This window comes from Acomys russatus, chromosome 21, assembly GCF_903995435.1.
Source record: "Acomys russatus chromosome 21, mAcoRus1.1, whole genome shotgun sequence".
NCBI lineage: Eukaryota > Metazoa > Chordata > Mammalia > Rodentia > Muridae > Acomys > Acomys russatus.
In genome coordinates, this window is record NC_067157.1 from 17,406,528 (window position 1) to 17,426,607 (window position 20,080).

Below are 20,080 nucleotides of genomic sequence, written 5' to 3' on the forward strand. Positions count from 1 at the left end.
TGTTATGAAGGTTAGGTAATAAGATGTGTAAATCATATGAGTAAAATGAATTATTATTAACCTCCTATGTGAATGAGGCCATTTTTATGTGTAGGACAATAAAAACGTGCAAGATATCCAGAGTTCACAGGAACAATTTCTGTTTATATAAAAAGTCAACTGTATTACTTGTTAAGGAAGCTATTGGACTTTTTGTTGTTGTTGACATTTTCCTAACTTCGGTTGGCAGCATATTGTTCAGGCGATATCTCCTTGCATGTTATTTCTCCTCTACCCTTAGACACTGTCCAGAAGGTGAAGCCTTGTTCTGGGTAAGCAAAAACCCACAACACAGACCTAATTTTTTGCAGATTTATTAGAAAAGTAGGTAGAAGAGTTTTAAAGATAAAAAGAGCTTAAAATACAAGAGAAATCATTGCTGGTTTAAAGGTAGGCCACTCACCTATTTAATGTTTACAGTTCAATGCTGAAAGGTATACAGTAGGCAATGACTTACTCTCATTGATTTTCAACAGCCCATTGGCTTGCATAAGCCTAAAAGGAAAAAGAAAAATCTTCTGTATTGATCTGAAAGGATACACTTCATTTTTAATTTGCAAGTGGAAACCAAAACCAAAACCAAGGTTAGTGGCGACCCAGCAGAGAGTTCAGTAGAAAGAAGACCCCACCTTTGAGCAGGAAAATGAAGAAATTGGTGAAAGTACAGAAGGTGGACGGTGTGAAAGAGACAAGTTAGATTCTTTATACCAAGTCAGTGGATACTCCAGCAGATCCTGTGATAGTCATCACCGACTCGCTTTTTCACTTTTGTTTTGGTTTGTTTTTGTTTTTTGTTTTTCTATCTTTTCGAGACAGGGTTTCTTTATAATAGCCTTGGCTGTCCTGGGCTTGCTCTGTAGACCAGGCTGGCCTTCAACTCGCAGAGATCCTCCTGCCTCTGCCTCCGAGTTCTGGGATTAAAGGTGTGTGCCACCACTGCCCGGCTCTGAAATGACTTGCAAGTGGAAGACAAGGTTGAGTACATGCTGAAACACTGCCCTGATTTGAAAGAACCCAAGGAAATTTGCCGAAGACTTGGTATGAGATGGATCACAAAAGTGTTTGCGGAAGCAAACTATGCCATTGTAACACCTTTTGTACTTTCTGTAATTTGTTTTCTCTTTTATGGAAACTATATAGCTCGTGCAGTAATATTCTGGATATCTAGGCATGGAGATAAAAGATGAAGATACATTAAATTCCAGCCTTCATTTTCAGGTGTTCAATCTTAACATATTTGAGCCCCTAGTTGCTGCAGTTGTAAGATATTTGAATTACTTCCTGGGAGAATAGAGACATGGCCCAGCACTTGAATGTTTATTGCTGTTGTTGAAGAACTGAGTTTATTTTTCAGCACCCACATCCAGTGCCTCACAACTATCTATTATTCAAGAAGATTCCTCTGGCTTCCAAGGGTACCTGCACTTGAACTCACTTAAAACTGATGAGGTATTCTAGTACTGTGTTGTGTAGCAGTGGTAAGAGCAGATATTTTTAGCTTGTTTCGGACATTTAAATGTGAATTTTACTCTAGGTTGGTTTATTTGTTTTTGTAAATAGAAATTAGAATTCTTAAACTGGGCGAGGTGGCACATGCCTGTAATCTCAGCACTCAATGAGGTAGAGGCTGGGGGAGTCTCTGTGAGTTCAAGGCCAGCTTGGTCTACAAAAGCAAGTACAGGACAGCCATGGCTACACAGAGAAACCCTGTCTTGAAAAGCAAACAAACAAATAAAATAGAAATTAAAATGATTTTCTTTTATAATCTTTAAAAAAATTTATTGCATTTATTCTATCTCTATCATTTATCTATCTATTATTATCTATCTATCTTCTATTATCTATCAATCTCTATCATCTGTCTGTCATCTATCTATCTATCTATCTATCTATCTGTCTATCTATCTATCTACCATCTATCTATCACCTACCCATCTAATCTATCATCTATCTAATTGCAAATGCTCGTGTGTGTGTGTGTGTGTGTGTGTGTGTGTGTGTGTGTTTGTGTGTGTGTGCTCACATATATATGCCTGTGGAGTTCAGAGGACTTGTAGCAGTTGGTTCTCTACTTCTACCATGGTGGTCCTAAGGACTGGACTCAGGTCATCAGACTTGATGGAGAGTGCCTTTATCCATGGAGCCATCACTCTAGCTCCCCAACCCTGGGTCCCCTCCTTCAGCTATTTGACCAGCCATAGATGTCGATTTTTGCTGATGTTCATGATGATTTTGTTCTTTATTCTATTAATGAGATAGATGTTTATATGAACTGATTGCGAGATGTTAAAATAGTCTTACATTTGTAGGATAAATCCCGCTTGGTTATCATGGGATTTTGAATGATAGTATATATATATATATATATATATATATATATATATATATATATATATATATATATATATACATATATATATATATATATTTTTTTTTTCCTTAAAAAGCATTAAGATTTAAACTGGAAGGCAATCTAAGGGCTAGCACACCATCTTTATCATGTCTGGTTTAGGCTAAAACTCTATTAGAGGTGTTTTATCCTTAGTCCTGAAGCATAGCCCTTAATGCTATGGCATGGTCCATCCTACCTAGATATCTAGTGTATGCCTTCCCCTATGCCTCTATTAAATGTCTGGGATTTAGCAGTGCTCTACAATGGCTGGACCTAAGTGCCAGTTTGTAAGCTAACTCTGACCTTACATTGGTTTGCTGCTTCTAAAATCTCTGTTTAGCAAATTCCTTCTCAGGCTTTTCCACTTTTTATTAAGCAAAATAAAACTAAATTTATTAACTAAATTAACAACTAAGAGGTATTCATACTAGATATCAATGCTTATGTTAGAGATTCCTCAAACCTTTATGTTAGCACACTAAGAGCATCTCACACATTTGGCAGAGTAGAAGTTGAGGAGTCTTGACAGCATTTGGGGAGCTTTCTTTGAGTGGTCCTCAGAATTCTGCAATACACAGATTCAACCTACAAGTTGACTTTGAATGCAGATAATAAGTATCTTTAAAGTACTCAGCCAAACATGAAACATTATGTCACATACCCTCTCCCCAGAGTAGGGAATATTCAGGAGGAGGGGGCAGAAAGAATGTAAGAGCCACAGATCAGGGAGGACTCTTGAGAAACAGTGCTTTTTGGACACAAAAGGCACATTGCACTCAGTAATTCACAGCATCTGTGGTTGCCTGGCCCAGATATGCACATGATACAAGCCAGTCAACATTCCAAATGGATGAGAAAGGGGCTCATGAAGTACCACACTAACTGAGGAGCTATTGACTGTTAATGGTTTCTGTGAAGAGGTGAATTGGATTTCTTCAGGGGTATAGACCCTGATAGGTTGAGTATGTTCCACACCCATAGGCATACTGGCAGCACTAATTGGACTCATTTGGACTCAGTAGACTTTCTCTCTCTCTCTCTCTCTCTCTCTCTCTCTCTCTCTCTCTCTCTCTTTCTCTCTCTGTATGTATATTCAAGCAGACATGAAATTGAGAAAGGAACATGATGGGATATGGTGATTTGAATAAGAATAGTGCACATAGGCTCACATTTTTGAATGCTTAGTCATCAGGGAGTGAAACCATTTTAAAGGATTAAAAGGATTAGGAGGTGTGGCCTCACTGGAGTAGATGTGGCCTTCCTGGAGGAAGTGTGTCACAGAGGGGTAGGCTTTGAAGTTTCAAAAGCTCATGCAAGGCTCAGTCTCTCTCTTCTCTTGCTGCCTGTGTATTTGGATGTGGAGCTCTCAGCTACCTCTCCAGCACCATGTCTGCCTGCATGGCGGTGGGGGGAGGGGGGTCTGGGAGGAGCTGGAGGGGATGGAATAGAAGAGTCAGAACACATAACATAGATATAAAATTTTCAAAATATGAATTTAAAAAGTTACATTAACTTTTTATAAAACAAAGTTGGCTTTGAGGGGAGTCTACAGAGATTTGGTCTTATATGTCTGGTGGTTTTTGTTGCTGTTTGGGATTTCTTATTTACCTCACTAACTCCAAGTTTCAGCTCTATCTCTGCCACGTCTCCCATTGGAATTGTTTCATCTCTTCACTTTGATTTTCAGGTGCCTCAGGACAAAGACAGGATACATACAGGGCTTGTAATGTGCTCAGTTGCCTTTTTGAGACAGGGTCTCATTTATCACTCTGGCCTTGGACCCCCCCCCCTTTTTTTTTTACTGGCACCACTTTGCAAGTGCTGAGATTACAAGTATAAACTTTAAGATCTGGCCCCAAATATTGTGTTCTGGCACTGAGGATTGAACCCAGGGCTTTGCACATGCTGGGCAAGTTTCCAACTATTGGGTTATATTTTTAGACCATAATGTACTTCATTTCATATGTGTTTCATTTTCCTAAAGAATCACTGTATTGGCTTCTTTCCAAGATATGAATCATCTTTTAGAATTGTTCAGAGGGAAGAAAATACCAATGTTATTCACCCACATGCCCAGGTCAACCATTTAACAAAGAATACTTCTCATGTTAAATTCCTTATATTTACTTTATTGATCCACATGAGCCCTAAAATCAATTTCTTTTTAAATTTTAATTTATTATAATTTATTTCGATTATATCCCGATTGTTATCCCCTTGCTCTTAACTTCCTGTTCCCAACCTCCTTCCCTCTTCCACCCTATTCCCCTCCCCTAGAACTCTGACAGGTGGGGTCCTCTTCCCTCACCATCTAACCACAGCCTATTAGGTCTCAAATGGATAGCCTACATACCCTTCCTCTGTGTTCCCACAGGGTCTCTCCACAAAGGGGTAGTGATCAGAGCACAAGCACCAGAGTTCATGTCAAAGGCAGTGCCCAGCTCTGCCTGTCCCCTTCCCCCAGTGGAGAATGAGCTGTCCATCAGCTACAACTGAACAGGAGGTCTAGATTCCATCAGTTTGTGCAGCCCTCTTCTCCCCCAACCAGATCCACCAGCCTTGGTGGTCTCCTTGTGGAGCTCCAGCCAGCGACCAAGCCCCCATCCTTCCAGCTCCCAACTTTTCCATACAACTTGCAGCACTTTGCCCAGAGTCTGGCTGCTTGTATTAGTATCTGTCCTGATCCTCCACTGGGTGGAGTCTCTCAGATGAAATCTATGTTGGGCTAATATCCACTTACAAATGAGTATATACCATGCGTGGGTCTGGGTTATCTCACAAAGAATGATCGTTTCTAGTTCCAACCATTTGTCTGCAAGTATCAAGATTTCCTTGTTTTTGGTAGCTGAATAGTATTCCATTGTATAAATACCTTAAAACTTTTTAAAAAAAATTTATTAAAATCTTACAAAAATTCCCACTTTTGTAGATTAAGGCATTAATGTTCAGGAAGCTTGAGAGAAATGCTTACAGTTGACTCACTGAGGAAATAATACTAAAATTGGAACTGAAAGTATTTGGCCCCTGTTTCTATGATAACACTCTACCTAGCTAGCCAAGAAGTCAGTATACAAGTGACACAGTATTTTGTACTAATATTTTATGAACTAAATTGTTTATGGGGAGATGTTGATGTTATAAAGTCAGAGATGATAATTGAGCTTTATATAAGACTTTAGTTTTATTTCTATTCGCAGATAAAGGGTAACATAGTTCTTTAAGCAGGGACGATTTCTGCTGGGTACCACTCATCACTTATTTTCAGCGTTGAGGATCAAACCAAGGCCATTACACAGGATACATAAGTTTCTTCACCAGCCATGTTCCCCAGCCATCAACAGACAATTTTGCTGTATATTTATATATTAAAATGATCGTCACTCATTGAGGTAACTGATCCTACAGAGCCAAATCTTTCATGAAATAATGGTATAGGTGATTATGATCCACAGAACCTAATTATTTGGTTAGCACTGAGAAAACATCATTTATTATTTATTAACAGAAAGTTGTATATCATTATGATGATATATACTGACTATATTTTAATTTTTTTTTTTTTATTATTTTTTGGTTTTTTGAGGCAGGGTTTCTTCGTAGTATTGGCTATTGTGGAACTAGCTTTATTTACCAGGCTGGCCTCAAACTCATCACAGAGATTTGCCTGCTTCTGCCTCTCAAGTGCTGGGATTAAAGGGGAGCACCACCACAACCTGGCTATCTATTATACTTTTAAAAATAGTACACTTTATAAAAAAATGCATAGATATTGGCCAGACATTGTTGGTGGATGCTTTTAATCCCAGAACTTGGGAAGCAGAGGTAGGCTACATAGAGAAACCCTGTCTCAATGAATAAAAAAAATTGTCAGGAACAGTGGCACACACCTTTAATCCCAGCACTCTGGGAGGCAGAGACAAACAGCTCTCCATGAGTTCAAGGCCAGCCTGGTCTACCAAGTGAGTTCAGGACAGCCAAAGCTTCACAGAGAAACCCTGTCTCTAAATAAATAAATAAATGAATAAATAAATAAATATATTTAAGAAAGCATAGATTTTTTAAAACATTAAAGCATAGTCTGGTTCTGCAAAATTAAATCTCATCTGCAATTACTAAAATACTAATATCTTTTTTTAAACCCTCTTTATCTAGAGCCAATTATAACCCACTAAGTCTAAGTTTACCCCAGAGAAGCAAGTTTCCATAATGCAAAATAAAAATTTGCATAACCAAGCCAAATTACAGTGTAAAATGTGTGACATCTTGCCTCCTGTTGCTTATTGTTTCTTTCTCTGTTTTGTGCATATCATATCCATGATAATCATTTGCCACCTATCTTAACTGATGATGAATGAGTGTTTGTGGATGTTCTGTTGCTTGATGTCACAGTTATTTTATTAATTTAATTTCAATTTAGATGTAATGGCACACCCATTCTGTTCTCCTTTTTTTCTTTCTCTTTATATCTTCTAAAAAAAAAAATCTCTCTCCTTTTCTCATGAATGAGTTTAATTGGATAAATGGAAACCCTGAAATTATCTAGAAGCTATGTATTCAATTGTGTGTGTGTGTGTTGGTTTGAATAAGAATGTCCCCCATAGGTTCATATATTTGGATGCTTAGTCATCAGTGAGTGGCACTACTTGAAAAGGATTAAGAGGTGTGGCCTTACTGGAGTAGGCTCAGCCTTGTTGGAGGAAATGTCTCAAGAGGTGGGCTTTGAGGTTTTAAAAGCCCATGACAGGCTCAGTGCCTTTGTTCCTGCTGCCACAGATCCGCATGTAGAAGCAGCTCTCAGCCTATTCTCCAGCACCATGTCTGCCTGTGTGTCGCCATGCTCCCTGCCATGATGATAATGGGCTAAATCTCTGAAACTGTAAGCAAGCCTTAATTCTTTCTTCTATAAGAGTTGCTTTGATCATAATGTTTCCTTATAGTGATAGGACAGTGACTAAGATAGAAATTGGTACCAGAGACCAAGATATTACCATGACAGGCAAGGTATTGTTGGGAGAATGTAGACTTTTTGATTAGGAAAGCAGTTGAATGCATTGAGCAGGACGTAATGGATTATATGAGTAGAAACATGAAAGGCAGTGTTGAGAGTAGTTTGAACCATTGGGGCTCAAGAAGTTTTAGAGGGGAACATATTAGTAAGTGTCTTAGAGACCGTTCTTATATTTTGGTAAAGAATATGGCTGCTTTTTGAACTAGTCCTAAAAACTGCCTGAGGTTAAATTGAAGAGTTTTGGTTGAGGAGATTTAAAGACAGCCTAGTATTTACAGTGTTGTGTGGCCACTCTTATGCAGATTTATAATGAAAGGGAACAAGCTAATCAAGGAAAAAATACAAATTGTACAGTTTCAGGAGAAAAGGAGAACCAGGAAGTATAATGCAGCTAATTCTGGTGCTCAAGGAAATATACAGTTTAAAGAAAAGTCAGATGCCAATGGGAATAAATGGAGAGGTGAGCTCAGGATAAGACCACAGCCAGGTAAGCTTCCAACTCGTGAAAAGATATTAAAGAAAAACCTAAGCATTGAAGGAAACCTACAACAGAAAGCTGATACACATATAATTGAACAAGTGGGGCAAGTTCCAGCCCCAGCAAACAGCAGAACTTGGCAGCTTTGGCCATGTGGTTCTGGCTTTAGAGTCAAGAGTGCATGAAAGGAATCATGGAACCTCATTCTGCAGCTAAGGCAAGCTGCTGAGGCCAGATGTGTGTCAGGGGCATGGAGGCCCAGAAAGGCCATTGTGTGAAGCTGTGAAGTTGAAGGCAGGATTGTGTTGGAGACATCAAGATGTTGGAGAGGCCAGCGCTGAGGGATACCTGCCAAGCAGAGCTGATAACAGAGAGTGGAACCAGCCCAAGACAGAAAATTGTGCTGCAGGCAACAAAGCTGAAATGAGTTGGAGATCTGAAAATGCTTGACATCAGACATGGAGAGGCAGAGTTTGGAGTTTTCTTGGCTTGTTTCAAGGCTTGCTTTGGTTCAGTATTTTCTCACTGTGATTCCTCCTTCTACCCCTTGTGGAATGGTGATGTATCTCCTGTGCCATTGTATGCCGGAAGTATTTGACTTTTTTTTTTTAATTTATTTTTTATTTTTTTTATTTTATAGGGGATTCCAGTTGAGAGATTGCATGAGTCTCAAAAGAGACTTTGAATTTTTAAGCAGTGTTGATACTGTGATAGGCTATGGGAACTTTCCAAGTTGGACTGAATGCTTTTTTGAATTATGATATGGCCAGAAGCCTATGGGGCCAGAGAGTAGTTTGAAGAAAAAAAAAAAAAAACCCGATACCCATAGGAATGTATATTTGAATATTTAGTCATCAGAGAGTGGCAGTACTAGGAAGGATTAGGAGAAGTGGCTTTTATTAGAGGATGTGTGCCACTGGGGGGCGGGGGGAGGAGTTGAGGCTTCGAAAGTCCAAGCTATGCCCTGCATCTTTCTCTTTGTGCTTCCTCTGGATCTGGATGCAGAACTCTTGGCTGTTTCTTCAACACTGTGTCTGCCTGTGTGCTGCCATGGTCCCTGCCACAATGGTCACGAACTAAATCTTTGAAAGTATAAGCAACCCTCAACTAAATGTTTTCTTTTATGAGTTGCCTTGGTCTTTACGGCAATAGAACATTTACTAAGACAGTATTTTTACGTGTGCATATGTGTTTTGTGTTCGTGTGTTAGATTCAATAAGGCATAGGAGAGAAAGACTGATATTAAGAAAATGACAGAAGATATATGAGCCACTTGGCATTTGTAGCACCACAAACAATCTAGGCAACTCCTCAGCAATTTTGCCCCAGGTACTTCTGGACCATGACTCTAATGTGATTCTCATTGTGATGCACAAGTTTACTCTATGCTGAACAAATTAGTCAAAATGCCAGATGGCTCTGAGGTCTCGATTTTAGGCCAAACAATGCACATCTTTCCATGAGATAAACGAGTTAAAAAAATGAGCAACACTATCCACAAAGGTGTAAGTTGCGCTAATAGCCAACTTGCTTCCTTAAGGAATTCATCAGAATTAGTGTGTCTTCAGCACTACTCAGTCGATGTAATAGGAGGAAAACCTCTCGAATGGGCATTTTGCAGTCGTCTCAGGCCACCGACTGACTGTGCATGGCCTTGTAAGGCCGTGGCTGTGACGAGAGACCCATATGCCACCACTAAGAGTCAGACTGTATTCCCACCCCTACTCCAATTTGATAAGAAGTCACGGAGAATAGATTTTGAGACAAAGAAACAAGCAGCACTTTTGTAGCAGGGAAGAGGGGGGATGGGTTTCCCATATCTTTTCTGTTTAATTCCGTGTCAGGTTTACTGCTATGATATTTGCACCCTTGACATCAGTTTACCCACCTCTTACATGCTATTTAAGAGTGAGTGTAGAACACAGAATCTGAGAGGTGCTGCTCATCTGTGATGTGAGATAATAAAGTCTTTTTTCACCAGCAGAATTAGTTCCCCCCCCCTTGAAATAGTTAGGATTACTATCATTTTGATGAAACACAATGTCCAAAAGGAAGTTGGGGAGGAAAGAGTTTGTTTGGCTCACACTTCCACATCAAAGTCCATCACTGCAGGAAGTCAGGGCAGGAACTCAAACAGGGCAGGAGCCTGGAGGCAGGAGCTGATGCAGAAGCCATGGAGGGGTGTTGGTTCCTGGTTTGCTCCTCATGGCTTGCTCAGCCTGCTGTCTTACAAAAGCCAGGACCACCAGCCAAAGGGTGGCACCACCCACGATGGGCTCAGTCCTCTCACATCAACCACTAATTAAGAAAATGCCCTACAGGCTTGCTTGCCTGATCTTATGGGGGCATTTTCTTAATTGAGAATCCCTCCTCTCAGATAACTCTTGTGTTGAGTTGACATCAATTATCCAGCACCACCTCTTATCTCAGTTTCTCATCGCTGTTTTCTCTTTTCCTGTCTCAATGGAGCTTTAGAACATTTGGATTTAGCAGTCTCTGTAAAGAAATATAATAATAGTGTGTGTATATATATATATATCTCAGACATGGAAGTGCAGCCACAGAACTGAGTTGTTGTATGCCAGAATCATTCAATCATTCAAAAGGAATTCAGCTAAACGTGAAGGAGGAGGGCACTGAACCAACCAGTTATTCAAGGAAGACACCTGAAATGACCATAAATGCTGTTTTAATAGAGATGTTCCTACTGAGGTTTGCTGCCAGGTCCAGCTGAAGTGCATTTTATTCACGCTTACTATTTTGGAAGCTCCCCAAGGGCAAAATCATTGCAATCTATTGGGGATTTTAATGTTCACAGGATAACACGCATTGGTCTTGTTTATAAGTAACTCTTCTACCTGTCCTGAAGATCTGGGGTGACTATTCCAGGATGAAAAAAAATCACTGAGAAAGCATGGGGTGATGTTCTAATTATAAATGGCAAATGGTCCAGTTTGGGTGGAATTTTGTAGAAAGGGACCTTAGGGACAGTTCAGGTAGAAACTGGGTTTGAGAGATACTTAAATATAGACCGGATAGATTTTGTACATGTTTATTTATTCAGTGTGTGTGTGTGTGTGTGTGTGTGTGTGTGTGTGTGTGTTTGTTTAATGAAAAGGAACCTCCAATATTATAAAAGGGACTGGCTTATTTTTGCCTCACCCACTGCCCTCTTTTCCCTCTTTTGAAAATACTCTACTTTTGAATGCTATTTGCCCCGGAACATCCTAAACAGTAGTTTTTATTTGCTAGTCTCCACAGCATTTAGATTCAACGGCAGTATCAACGTGCTTTTGTGTGTGAACAAATATACCGGTTAAACTTAACTCAGTGCGATCAATTCCCCATTCTGCAGTGAAGTGGAGAAGATTCTTAAATGCATATCATTTTCGTTGCAAGATCGTTGCCTGGGCGATCTAGATTAAGGGACATTTAAGAAAATTTCCCGAGTCAATTACTGATTGCAATGGAGATCAATAGGCATAAGGGATGCCTGGGACAAAGTCCATTCAGTAGAAAGTGGGTTATGATTTCAGTAGCTAACACAGTTACTCCTTTAACAGCTGGAAGACCTTGAAGGAAGCACCAGGCCCTCCTGATGGGGAGTTTACTTCATTTAACTCTTATTAACTCTTACAACGCCCCTGGGAGACTCATGAGTAGCCTTGTCCTAGAATTTAAGAAACCGCCTTGGATCTCTGTTATTTTCAGAATTGCTGTTAGAGTTCGCTCAGTCGCCCAAAGGGAGATGTTTTGGAGTGATTTGGTTTGTTTTTCTCAGTTCCCAGAATGCATTTATTTTGTTTTTTGTTTTTTTTTTTTTTTTTCTTTTGGTGAGAAACTGTTTTTCTTCTCATTTCCTCCAGGTCTATTCTGATCAGCGTAGTTGTGATATTTCGGTGCTCAATTTGGATTCGTAACCTGGGCCCACAGCTGTCTTTGTGTAGTGCCGCTGTCCCGGGCCGGTGGTGCTGGATCCCGCAGAGCTTTCGCAGAAGCGAGAGGAATCTCCTCCGATTTCAGAGGGAGGTGCTATCCTGTGCTGCCCTAAAAAGATGAAATCACCCACCACCAGTCACAGCATCCTAGATCCAGTGCCCTTTGGACGCCAGGAGGGTTGGGGGACACCAAGGCACCTCTCGAGCGCCCTCTGGCGAGAGCAGAGCACGCGTATTTCCCCCCTCCCTCACCCCCCTCCTCCGCTGCCGCGGCGCCCCCGCCCGGCGCTCCAGGTTCACTCTTGGTCTCTCACTCCGTGAGACACGGACGGCAGCTTTCTGAGCGAACCCAGCACCAAGCAGTAGCGGCGCCACCGCAACTGCCATCGCCAGGACAAGCCCTGGGCACTGGGAGAGAAAGCGAAACGCGGCGCGTTCCTCCCTCTGCACGGTCCTCGCAGTGGACCCAGCAGCTCGGACCCCCTTTGCAACCACTTGGCGGGGTGTGCCAGGACTTGGGTCGCTGCTAGGGGAAGAGCCCGGGCTGGAGGCGGTGGCGGCCCGGAGCGAGGGTGTTGCTGCCAGGACTGGGTAGAAAGCCGAGAGCACTGCTCTGGGAGGAGGCGCCCGGAGCCGCGGGAGCCTCCCCGCTTCGTCGCTTAGCAGGCGGCACCGCCTCCCGGGCCGGGGCCGCTCGGCAGGGTCCTCTGCGTGTTCCCGGGCCCAGAGCCCGCGCACTATGTGCCGGGCAGCGTTCTGATAACCACCTACCGCTGCCTCCGCCGCGATGATCCCTCCCGAGCCTCCGCAGCCCCAGCTGCAGCAGCCACCGCCGCCGGCCCCGCCGAACCATGTGGTGACCACCATCGAGAACCTGCCAGCTGAGGGCAGCGGCGCCGGGAGCCTGTCCGCTTCCTCTCGGGCTGGCATGCGCCAGAGGATCCGCAAAGTGCTGAACAGGTGAGTAAGGCGCCTGGCGGGGATGCCAGGGACAGGCGCGGCGGGCGCCCAGCCCGTGGTCTCTACTCTCCCAATCGGACGTCCCCGAGGTCCCTTGGAACTGGGTCCGGGTCAGGGGAGATCAGTGAGTCCGGGTGAGCTCTCCCTGCGCTCATGGAGAGGCCGCGACAGCTTTGTCTTGGCGCTGGGATCCCCCGAGTAGCGGGGCTGAAGGCAGGTCCGGGGAGCGAGTTGGGGTGAGGCGGGGTTGTTCTACCTGCAGCTGCCCTGTGTATGTCCACACTCAGGCCTTGCATCCTCACGTTGTTTCACTTCCCCTATCCACTCTTATCCCAGCTTTGCGCTCTGGGGACCCCTGAACATGGCCTGGGCGGAGGCGGGAAGCTGCCGGGCTGTGGCGATGGCGTGGAAGTCGCCAACCTCCCTCTGTCTTTTGCTCCGCCCTGGTGGCACCGACCCACCTCCCCAGGGGCATAGGGTCGTGGTGGGGATCCCCCACCCTCACCTCCAGACAAAAGGGGAAAACACTTCTGTTGGACGCTCTCGGGTTGCTGCGCAGACTCTTGGTGGCTTTGGAGCAAGGGAAAAGGCTAGAGGCCTGGACCAGACCGGAACAAAGTGCGAAATATTGCGGGAAGGGTGGGAGAATCAGGTGCCTGGCTACTCTGGCTCCCAGGCTGAGCCGGAGGATCTCCCAGGCCTCCAGTGCTAGAATCTGCACAGTGGGTTATCAAGGACATACATGTTTTAGGACGAGGAGGATCCTATTGACAAGAAAGTGGGATCCTATGGTACCCCCATTCCTATTGTACCCTCAACTGTGATATGAAAGGGACTTCGGCTACTTAACTAACTTAAGTGATTGACGAGCTAATAGGTAAAATTCACATAGCCAGTTGTGTGGCTGGCTTTCCAATGTACGGTAACCCTAACCCTTTCGAACGCATTATTCATACAGGTTTCTGTGTGGTACTGTTTTCGGTAGCAGAGATTCTCTGATGCACTCACATGGAACTGTTTGGGTCATAAAGCTCTGCTGAGAGCACGAGTATGTGTAGAGTAAAAACTTGAAACATATTTCTGTTCGGAGAGAGTGGGGGCTATTCAAAAATTGCTTGTTCAAGTCTAATGTTTATAATAACTGACTTATAGACATTTCTGTCTAATAGCAAACAAGAATTTCACTCTAAAGTGAGTCATCCACTGGCAATAGAAAGTCCGATTTTACCTCGTCGTTTTGTAGCTTTGGCTAACACATCCCCAAATATCGCACTTAGAAGATAATTTGAAAGAGACGAAAAGCATAAGAAATAAGGAGCATATATTCTTTGTGAATACTTGCGGGCTTAAAATCACCAATATTTTAAACAGAATACATTCTTAATTATTAAATTATTATCTTTCTCATCATAAGTAAAAAATACTGATTCAATAGTTCATTTGTGAAGTTATTATTCAGGCCACAGTGGTCGTTTCACATATATGAATCTTAAAATCCAGAATGATAAACTCACAGAGGTAGGTTTGAAGGGACTTGGGCAGTTATTCTTTTGCCTTTACCTAGCCACAGAGCTTGTGGCCAACCCATTTATCTCCTCAGATTTGGGGTTCTTCATTTGTAGAATATGTTTAGTGACACCTGTCACTAAACTCACCTGTCTCAACTTCCTGTCATATCACAAATTGAAAATTAGATGAGACTGGAAGAAGAAAACACATTGGAGAATGGGAAAGTTCTAGATATCATTTACTCAGCCCAGGTTTGTTGCCCAAGACAAGTTCATGACAGCAACACAGAAGACTGAAGGCAATCAGAAAACACTTTAAAAAGGGAGATGAAATAATTTTTGTTTGCTTGATGGACTTGGCTTTGTGCCAGGATGGATTCAGCAAGTAGCAGCTCCTGAGTGACCAGGCTCCCTCCCCTGGGTAGAGACTGTGACTGGTAGAGGCGAACAGAGCTTAGATGTTGCTCTTCTTGTTGGGACATCATGGGATGTAATGGCTATGAAGTCAGCTCACAGGAGGCCTATTCATAGGCATCTTTGTTTGTTTACTAAAATCTCGAGATCCACTCATATTTTCTTTACTTTGCCTCCTTTCCCTTGTTCTTTCTCCCTCATACAGCTGCTCCCTTCACCAGCGTTGCCTTATCCACACAATGTCAGCTGCTCCTTTTCATCTATGCCTGGGCACGCAGCAACTCCATTCCTAAAGGAGATCCATCTCAAACCCACAAGCTCTTGCCAATTAAAAAAAAAAAGTACCTGTACAACAGTTGGCATTAATACACAGAGTTGGCAGCATTCTGTTGCTGTGAGCTAGTGGAGGAATCTCTTTGTTTCTTGACTAGGGAGCAGCTCTAACCACCTCCTTGAGAATATTGCTGAGAGACTGGCTGGGGGGGGGGGGCGGGGTACCAAACTGTAAGATGGGCAAGCCTAGTAAACTGCCGCCTATTCTTGGTTGGAGCTACGTGCCAACCAGAGAAGGGAATGCAAACACATCAGTTGTCTGTCTGTACTCTGTCCACTCAGGGACGGTTAAAGAGAGTTAAAATTCTAAATGATGTGTAACTGATGGTAGTTAGAATTAAAAAAGAATTCAAACAGTATGAGAACATCCATCTTGCAGAATTGTCCATCAATTTCTTTCCTTAGTGAAGCACCGTCTATTGACTTTAAACATCCATTAAGCTAGATTGCTGTATTTTATATATGAGATTTAGGGCATCTCACTGATGGTCTAGTCTCCTGAGTAGCAATTAGAATATCACACTATTCAAGACTTTATTGAAACAGGAGGAGCTGGGTCATTTTTTTTAAAAACCAGTTAATAGTATGTATCATATTTTACTCAAAACTATTTTGAAGATGGGGTGCAAGAAATAGAAGGCGCTTTAAGTGCCTGAGTAATGGCTATCATTTGATTTTAAAGATGAAAGATTATGTATTGATGTAGATAGATAAGGAAAGATTATGTTCTTCATTTTTTGTTTCTATAGAACAATAGTATTTATTATCTTGCAACAGACAAGCAAGATACAATGAAAAGAAAACACTTCAAGGACAACAGTTGATAACCCTTTCACAGAAACTGCTGACCAAGTAGATTTCTTTGAACCACACAGGAGTAGGCGCTAGCTGTATATTTAAAGTGCCAAAGAATTTCCTCCAAAATGATTAGTTAATAGAATGTCCCTTAAAATGAGCACTTTGTACCTGTAGGCTTTTATAGAACACTTCCTACTTCAACATTAGGAACGCCTAGTTTTTGGTTCATTCTCTTCTCAATAAAACAGTTGGTGGGTTGTGTGGGATAACGAGGCTGTCTGTGAGTCCTGAGTCTCTCAGTGGAGGGATTTCATCATTAAGTGAAACTGTTGGCACCTGGGACCATCTATTCATTTGGCACCGATTTTCAAAACTTAGTATTTTACTAATTCTTAAGCTTTGGGTGCATTTGAAAATTGTAAGCCAAAGAACAATAAGGCAGAAGAGTGCAGTGAATTGTTACGAGAGTCTGAGTGAAATTCAGGCCAAACCTGGATAGTTATGATTTGAGGTGGGTCAATATGGAGGCATACTCTTTCTGTGCCACTTACAAGGCAGACAGAGCAATTATTAACTGATGGAATGGTTGCCTAGAAATAAGGCATTGGATTAGACCCAGCCCATGAAGACATGGTATAATGTAGGCAATCCTTTCTTATCAAGTTAGAAGTTAAAGGGTTGTTAATGAGGTGCTGCCTCAAGCTGCTTCTTCTAACAGATGTCAGAAATAAAAGGGGAAGATCAACTCATAATGAGGCTATTAGACACAAAAGTAACCCAAGAGAAACTGGGTGATTAGAAGCAAACATTTGTAGGATCAGTAAAGAGGGTCTGTCTGAAGGTTGCACTTATTTTTAAGTCAAAGGACAAATTAACTTTTAAAACGGATCATCTAGAACTTTTGTATTTGGGCACCGTGCTTGGATGAATGCTCAGCGGAGGAGTATTTGGTGTACCCAGGTAAATATAATTCATTTTTATCTGAGTAATTAATGTGAAATCAGATAGGCATACATTTGCTTTGGTCTTTCACTTAATCAAAATCTGTTCGCTCTATAGGGCCATCTCAGTAGATGCCCATCCCAACAAACCTACGCTGCAGGTGTAGATACTGTAGGCAACTGAGCTGGCTGCCCAGGTAACTCCAAAGTCGCTTAATGCGAGGGCTGCTATCTTGTTTGGTCTTTATTTGCCCTGAGAGTGAAACGCAGAATGCGAAAGTCACACATTTAGGTTTTAATTGAGCATTTTTAAATTTTATTATAGGCTAATGAGAATTTACTGTACAATGTTCAAACACATTATTTTTTGGTTGCTTTGTGTAAAGGAGTATGGCTAAGAAGTTAAACTCCACTTGACACATGGCATAATCCACAAATATTTGATATGTTTCCTGACTATCAACATACATGAATACATAGTCATTTGTCCTAAGCAATTATTATGTACTGGAAGGCTCATCTGTGACTAAATAGTATTTTTGGAGCAGAAGACTTCAAAGTCCCACTGGGGGGGTGGGGGGGGGAGGAGGGAGTCGAGGACTTGGCATACGTATTGCTAATGAGAATGTAATCTTATGGTCTATTATCTGAATCACCTTATGTAATTCCCCACTGAATGATTCCAAATTTCTACTATATCTATATATCGTGTGTGTGTGTGTGTGTGTGTGTGTGTGTGTGTGTGTGTGTTGTTCAGTGTTGAGATATCTTGCTTTCTGTTGCCATCACAAACCATTTTGAACAAAAGAAGCTCAGGAGAGGAAAGGGTTTATTCTGTTTACCCTTCCAGGGCACAAGCCATCCTCCAGAGAAGTTACAGCAGGCACTTAAGGAGGATCTGAGACAGAAAGCATGGAGGAGCTCTGTTTTCTGGCCCATTTTCTGGCTGGAGTTTGGTTATCTGTCTTACATAGCTTGGGAGCTTCTACCTAGGGCTGCATTTCCCACACTGGGCTGAGCCCTCCTGCCTCAATTAACAATCAAGACAATGGAGCACAGATGTGTCATGGGCGAGTCTAGTCTAGGCACTTCCTAAGCTGAAGTTCTCTCTAACCAAGTGACTCCAACTGTCAAGTTGACAATAAAAAAACTAACCAGGACAAACACACAATTCATATTAAACTTTTTTTCCCCAGACATTTTGGACTTACACATTTGGACTATTTGAATGTTAAGAAAATATCGGGAGGTCAAGTAAAAATAAATATGCTTTAAAGATATTTTCTCATGGAAATGCCTCATCTTTTCAGTGGACACATGGGTGTAATTTGTTTATGTACTGTTATTTAATATTTAAAATAATTCTTTCTGTCAAATTTAAATCCTAAACTTTCTTTCAAATATATGTACCAGTGAGTCATTATACAAGTATTATTCTGCAAGTTCTGGCATCATAATTTCTACCATGTTAAACAGATTAATTAAGTGGACCTACTACAATGGGAGAAATGATCAGTTTTATGCTATTATTAATTTTTATTTTCCACTATTTATTTGTTCATGTGGGGTGAGGGAGTGGGCATGTCATGTTGCACACATGTTGGTAAGAGGGCAGCTGGTGGGAGTCAGCTCTCTTCTTCCAGCATGTGGGTTCCAAGATCTAATGCAGGTTGCCAGTCTCAGCAGCAAGCCCCTTTATCCACTCTGATCCTTCTTGCAAAACATTACTAGATTACAAACAAACAACACACACACACACACACACACACATACACACACACACACACAAATCATGCTTATTCTATTTGGAATTAGAGTGACAAAGCTATAATTTGTTATCATCCTTGCCTCTGGGAAAACACAGAGTACTGTGTTAAGTCACCATCCCCCATTCATCGACTCATTTATCCTATCAGTGTCTCATTTATGGGGTACTTATTTGGTCCCGCTGTATATAAGACCGTGGCAGAAGACAGTGGTGTGCAACATACATAAAAGACTAGTGTGGGCTCTAGGTCATTAGAGAAGTGTCGATTATTAATATAGACAAAGTAGAAACAAATATACATCATTTCTCAAGAATAGATTTAAAATATACTTAGTTATTTTTAAATTTTTATGTGTGTGAGTGTTCTGTCTGTGTGTATATGTGTGTACCGTTTAAGTTCCCACTGAGGCTGGAAGAGGGCACTGGTATGCCCTGGAACTGGCGTTTCAGAGTGTTGTGAACCACCCAGTTGTGTGAGAAGCAAAGCAGGGTCTTCTACAAGAACAGCAAGTGCTCTTAATTATCGAACAATTTCTCTAGCCCCTCAGCATTAGATTTTTAAGGCAATCTAATAAGAAGTTTCCTCCAGTAAGCCAGTTTTCCCTTATGGAAAGCTGCTCGGGAGGACCACCCACACAATCACTGAGGGTGCACACAGCTTCAGGCTGCAAATCTTTCTTCTTTCTGTTTCATTTAGGACTTAAAAATAAAAACAAGAATGATAATCAGCCATTAATATTCACATGACTTCACCTTATTAGGAGACAAGGAACCGGGTTGGATTCCATCCTGCTGTTGAGTGAACCTGCCAAGACCATTGCTGTATAGCTCAGGAGAATGGAGTTTTCTAGCTGGGTGTGGTGGCACATACCTGCAATTCTATCACTGAGGAGGTGGAGGCAGGAGAATCCTGAATCTGAGGCTAGCCTGGGGTGTATGGTGAGTTCTATGTTATGTAGTTCTTGGCTACACAGCTAGATCTTGTCTAGAACTGACTAACAAATAGACAAACCAACAACAAACAAAACCAACAGCAAACAAACAAGACAAACAACACCCTCCAAACCCAATCCCAAACAACAGGTAGAGTTTTCTGAAAATATTAATGTGCTGACAGTGCCCAGGCAACTCTGCTCAGGCTTAGCATATGTTGCAGGTAGGAGAGATTTCAGATATGACAAAGCCACACAGATCAATGGGGTGGGAGGACTGGATATTTTGATACATATAGCATGACGTAGTTGAATGAGACTATGTGAGTTAAAATCAGCATTCATTTAGACACTGGCTCCGGTTCTTATGTTTAATAGTACAAAAACATATTTTATACCACAGAACATTATATTATGTGCTTTTCAACTATCTGTTGTTGGCCTTTTCTGGGTGAGGAAACACATTGATGTGGTCACGTTTTTAAAAGCTTTGTAAGATCACAGAGCAGGGAGATGGTGGTAGGCTGGGCAGAAAGCAAGAGAGGTTAGGGATGGTATTTGCCCTTGGCAT

General features: G+C 41.9%; 1 protein-coding gene across 1 annotated transcript in view; it reads left to right on the forward strand.

Moving 5' to 3' along the window:
• Window positions 1–12,131: 12,131 nt before the first annotated feature.
• The window catches only part of Slc35f1 (solute carrier family 35 member F1), a 404,539-nt gene continuing 396,590 nt past the window's right edge, over window positions 12,132–20,080 (forward strand). Inside the window, exon 1 of the mRNA XM_051164601.1 lies at window positions 12,132–12,815. Within this exon, the coding sequence (XP_051020558.1) occupies window positions 12,643–12,815 (173 nt within the window). The 5' untranslated portion in view covers window positions 12,132–12,642. The remainder of the gene's footprint in view (window positions 12,816–20,080) is intronic.